This window comes from Myotis davidii, unplaced genomic scaffold, assembly GCF_000327345.1.
Source record: "Myotis davidii unplaced genomic scaffold, ASM32734v1 scaffold282, whole genome shotgun sequence".
NCBI lineage: Eukaryota > Metazoa > Chordata > Mammalia > Chiroptera > Vespertilionidae > Myotis > Myotis davidii.
This window is the reverse complement of record NW_006293249.1, coordinates 293360-298659: the sequence shown is the minus strand read 5'-3', so window position 1 is coordinate 298659 and position 5300 is coordinate 293360. Positions and strand designations below refer to the sequence as shown.

General features: G+C 55.2%; 1 protein-coding gene across 2 annotated transcripts in view; it reads left to right on the top strand.

Moving 5' to 3' along the window:
* FBLN2 (fibulin 2) overlaps positions 1-5300 on the top strand; it is a 75946-nt gene that overhangs the window by 63846 nt on the left and 6800 nt on the right. For both annotated transcript variants that reach the window (XM_006766966.2, XM_006766965.2), the window contains 4 exons: positions 1-24; positions 457-582; positions 2006-2122; positions 2471-2599. The exon at positions 1-24 is cut by the window's left edge and continues 108 nt beyond it. In XM_006766966.2, coding sequence (XP_006767029.1) covers positions 1-24; positions 457-582; positions 2006-2122; positions 2471-2599 — 396 coding nt within the window. The remainder of the gene's footprint in view (positions 25-456; positions 583-2005; positions 2123-2470; positions 2600-5300) is intronic.

Sequence of the window (5300 nt, the reverse complement as noted above, 5' to 3'; positions counted from 1 at the left end):
ATGCCTTTGGTCGGGCCTGTGTAGGTAGGTGGAGGCTGGTTGCCAAGACGCCTATCCAGCTCCCTTGAGCGGTGCCCACCTGCCCCAGGCCAGCCTTCTGGCTGCCGCCTCCTTTCTGCAAGCCCCTACCTCACCCTGTCCTCTTGGGCTTGACTGCTCTCCTGCCTCTTGTCTAGCTGTGGCTCTGCTCCCTCTGCTCTTCTCAGCCTCATCCCCATTGTCCTCTTCTCTTGCCCCTTGCTGTGTCTATCTGTCCCTCTGTCTGCCTCCAGTCTCCCTCCAACATTCTCACTGCCTTTCTCCCCTGTCCTCAGTCTTTTTGCTCCCCACTCTCTGTCTGGCTCTCTCCCTATCTCTTCTGGGTCCCTGGATCCCTCTTCCAGCCCCCTCTTATACTGGGGGTGGAGGGAGCCAACTTCCGGGAGTTGCCCACCTGCCTTCATGGCCTGCCCACAGATGTGAATGAATGCTGGACCTCCCCTGGCCGCCTGTGCCAGCACACATGCGAGAACACACTTGGCTCCTACCGCTGTTCCTGCGCCTCCGGCTTCCAGCTGGCTGCTGATGGCAAGCACTGCAAAGGTACCAGACCCGGCCCTCTTCCCCGGCCCTCCTCACTCTCCTCCTGGGAAAGAGAGTCTGCTGCGACCCTTGGGGAAGCTGTGCACCTCTCCCTGACCACTGGGCCTGGCAAAGGAGCTGGCCCTGCCATGGGTCAGGACCTGGCCAGGACAGAGGAGTGTGACCAGGCCCAGCTGCATCAGACAGCATTTGAATGTACTGCGAAACCTGACCTTATTCTCACTCATTCATTCATTTGTATTATAATCACATGTGAGCACCTCCTTGTTGTAGGGATGCGGCCTCTTCCTCCAAGGCATTGCTGCAGTCATTCATTCACTTTCTGGCCCTTAAGCCTTCACACACTCCATCCCTACCTAATGCCCTTTGTCTACTGCTCTACTGGCTGATCTGCCCAGGTTAGGCTCTACAGAGATGAAACCAGTGTGGCCTCTGGGCCTGGAAGCTCAGAGCCTGGCAGAGATCATTCATTCATTCATTCTGTGTGTTGTGAGGTCCTGAGGATCTAGATGGGAATCAGTGGCCTGGGAGGCCCTGCCCAATCTGATTTCCTTTCTCCCACTCCTTCCAATCACTCTGTTCTGACCACACCCACCTCCGCTCTGTTCCTTGAGGGCACCACGCATGTGCCGAGTGCCATGCGCCATCTCAGGGTCATTGCTCTTGTACCTTCTTCTGCCTGGAATGCTTCCCTCGATGCCCACATGGCTTCGAAATTGCAACCCTCCCAGGCACAGTGCCTGCCTCCTTCTCTGCTCTTTCTCCATTGCACTTGCTACCTTTTGACACACTGGTTATCCGACTCATTTAATTAGCTCCATCTCTCCTCCATTCCTCTGCAACACACATCAGTGGGACTTTATCCCTCTTGTTCACGGTGACATGCCCAGTGCCAGCAGTTCTTAGCTGGGTGAATGAAAGACCCATCTTGCCCAGAGTCCAGTCCATGTTCCATCTAAGCCAGGAGGCGACCCTTCACTCAGTCACACACTCATTGTTCCGCACACGTTGTCCTGCACACCAGCACTTGTGCCTCCCCTCCCCCATGTAGTGGCTGATGTTAGAGGCCTGCGGGGTTCCTTGTTAGCACCTGGGTGGCACTTGGAGAGCCATGTGTGCCATGTGCTGAGGACCCTCAGTAGGGAAGCATCTAGTTCCTGACCAGGGATCTGAGTCCAACCTGTGGCTGCTTCTTCCAGGCAGCAGGCCAGGCCAGGACTCCATAGTAAGTCCAGCCCTGCCCCTGCCTCAGCTGCCTGCCCTAGGTGTGCCACTTGTCCTTATCTGGGCCTCTGATTCCTCATTTGTTCGAGGGGAGGCTGGGGCTAATGTTCTCACAAGAGACACCCCAGGTGAGCCTGGAGTCTGGTTTTCATCTCTGGGTTAGGGGATTCCACTGTGACCACCGCTGCTCTCCCTGCAGATGTGAATGAGTGTGAGACCCAGCGCTGCAGCCAGGAGTGCGCCAACATCTATGGCTCCTACCAATGCTACTGTCGCCAAGGTTACCAGTTGGCCGAGGATGGGCACACCTGTACAGGTACCTCAGCTCTGCCCAGGGCCCCTTCCTGAGAAGCACCCCTTCCCTGAACACCCCTTCCCTGAGGCACCCCTTTCCTGACCTGAGTGGGATGAAGGGTTCAGTTGAATACATCCAGACCTGTGTTTGGTACCTGATTTTTCCTTAGCTGGTAGTATTTTTGGAGCAGCCCCCGGGAACAAGCACTAGAATGGGAGTCCTGTTTTTGCTGTGTGGCCTTGGGCAAGTCTCTTCCTCTCTCTGAGCCCTATTGTCCTCCTCTATAACATGGACCCCTGAGCTCACATGGCTGTGAGTGGCTGGGCCCTGCCATTGGGCAGTGTCACAGGGTGAACCTCTCTCTGGCAGACATCGACGAGTGTGCTCAGGGTGCCGGCATCCTTTGTGCCTTCCGCTGTATCAACGTGCCAGGGAGCTACCAGTGTGCATGCCCAGAGTGGGGCTATACCATGATGGCCAACGGCAGGTCCTGCAAGGGTAAGCAAGGGGTCCCTTCCCACCAGAGCCTCAGCCAGGACCTTAGCAGACTTGGAAAGCCTCAAACAGCATTCTGTGCACTTGGAAGTCTGACATCAAGGGCTAAGTACAGAATGGCCAGTGCCTCTGGTGATCTGTGGCTGGGATGGGAAAGGTGACAATCTTTCTGCTTCTTGACCCAGCTTAGAATTTTCCAGACTTGGACTCAGCTCTGTGCCTTGCCCTAGGAGCAGAGCAGAGATCCTGTGGGTGGTTCTAAAAGACACAAGAGACCTGTCTAGTGAGAGGTGTGCACAAGAACAGCCTTAGGGGTCCCAGTCTCTGTCCCCAAGTATTCCAGATGCTATCCAGAGACCAGGCCAGCCAGGTCTTTGGGCCCAGAGGGTGAGGTGGGTCCCCCAAGTGTCGGCAAAGGGATCACAGAGAGGCTTATCTCAGAACCACATACTGAAAAGACTCCCCAGTCAGAGGTGTGCAGGGCTGGGAATGGATACAGAGGAGAAAGTGGGCTCCCTGGCACTGGAGACATGCAGAGAGGATCTGTGCAGTCACCTGTTCAATGTGCAATTGAGGGACTACTTCCCTGGAGGGGGAACCAAGTTCTGTGATATTTGATCTTCTAAGTTGGAGAGCTATAATCTTTAGTTCCATCGGAATATACTGAGGCCATAAAATTCTGGCAAGTGACCAGCACAAGGTGGAATGGTCTGGAATCCACCTGGGGCAGGTTATAGCAGCAGCACTGGCAACCCCTGGGAAAACCAACCACTCAGCTCCTCAGACCATGGCCACCTGTGCCTCCTGGCATGCATGACCAAGTCTTTCCAGGCGGTGGAGCTGAGAGCCTCGAGGCCCCTGGGTTGCAGCTTTGGTCTCCTTGGGCTTCTCGGTGGCCAGGGGTCAAGGTTGAGGCTTGGAAGGGTACAGAGCTAGACCAATTGTTGCTGCATATAAGTGAATCCTGAGATCAAATTCATAGGTCCCAGCCAACCGTGTGTGTGTGTGTGTGTGTGTGTGTGTGTGTGTGTGTGTGTTTAATGTAGAATAGGATATAGGATCAGGTAGGGTGAAATAGACATGATGTAGGTCAGAGTGCACTGTGCCCATAAGGCTTGTTTCAGTTCACATGTGTGTCCTTAGTTCCAATTCAAAAGGATTCCTTACTGTAGGTTGATGTAAATTAATAATAATAAATTAAAAGGTTCTGAGAGATAACAGGTAAATTAGGACTTGGAGGCCTGCTGGGCTCATAGAAGCTGATCTGGGTCTCCCTAGCTGCAAACCACTCTGCTTTTTAATTTTAAAAAATAATTGGTATAGACTTCATAAAAGGTAGGGATTTTACCCACCATAAACTGAGCTGTGTGGGAAATACTTTATGTTCCCAGAATATGACTTCATTCTTGAGATCGAGGCTCTATCCCTGACGGAAGAACAGTGTGGTCACTTCTAAGAAGGCTGTCAGAACCGAGTGACTTTTGCTCTTGATGGCACTTCGGGTTGAAAACCTGGTCACATGCAAAACTGTCTCTCCCTGGCCCCTCCTCCTGGCCCATGCTAGCCAGGGTCAGAGGATTGCCCAGACATCCAAGGTGCCTGTGCTATTCCAGAGGGCATACTGGGCCCAGGCTGTGCTGGCCATAGGCGCATCTGATTGCAGCGCTGGCCTTGCCCTCTTGTCCCCTCACAACCTAACCAGTGGCCCACTTCTTTGAGATGCAAAAGAGCTGGTGAATGCAGGTCTGCTCTGTAGTCCAAACTGCATCATCAGCCACCATCAAAAGGTCCTCCACACATGCCACTTTTATTTTCTCTCCAAACTGTTTTTGCTGGAAGAGTCTGTGTCACAGGTGGACAAGGCAGAGCTCGAATGCTGGTCATGTCCGTGTGGTGCCCCTGCCTGCAGCCACTGACCTCCGAGCTGAGCAGATGCTCCTTTGTGCTCCCTGGTCCTGTTCTGTGCCCTCTCACAGTCTGGGACCCCTAGGGAGATAACGACCTGCTGGCTTAGGCCTGCTCCCGGGTGGCAGAGGGCAGGCCCAATGCCTAGGTGCAGCCCCTGGGTGGACTCAGAGCAGGGCCGATTGGGGGTTGGGGCACCATCCCCTGTCACACTCAAGGCAGGGTCAATGAGTAGGTTGCAGCGCCACCCCCTGTCATGCACAGATAGGGCCCATCAGGGGGTTGGGGCACTGTCCTCTGTCACTCACAGAGCAGGCCCACCAGGGGGTTGGGGCTCTGTACCCTGTCACGCACAGAGCAGGGCCATTCAGAGGGTTGGGGCTCTGCCCCCTGTCACCTACAAAGCAGGGCCCATCAGGGGGTTGGGGCGCCACCACTCTCACATTCAGGGCAGGGCCGATGGGGAGGTTATGGTTCTACCCTGTCACACACACAGCAGGGCCCGTGGGGGGCGGGGCTTGGGGTGCCGCACCCCGTGACACACAGAGCAGGGCTGACCAGGGAGTTGGGGCGCCTTCTTCTGTCACGAACAAAGCAGGGTGGATAGGGAGGTTGTGGCACCACCCCCTGTCACACACAGCCGCAGGGCTATCAGGGGGTTTGGGCGCTGCCCCCTGTCACGCTGATCCTGGTGCTGGGAGGCCTCGTGGCTCCGCTGATTCCGGTGCTGGGAGGCATATTACCCTTTTACTATATAGGATAGAAGCCTGGTGCATGGGTGGGGGCCAGCTGGTTTGCC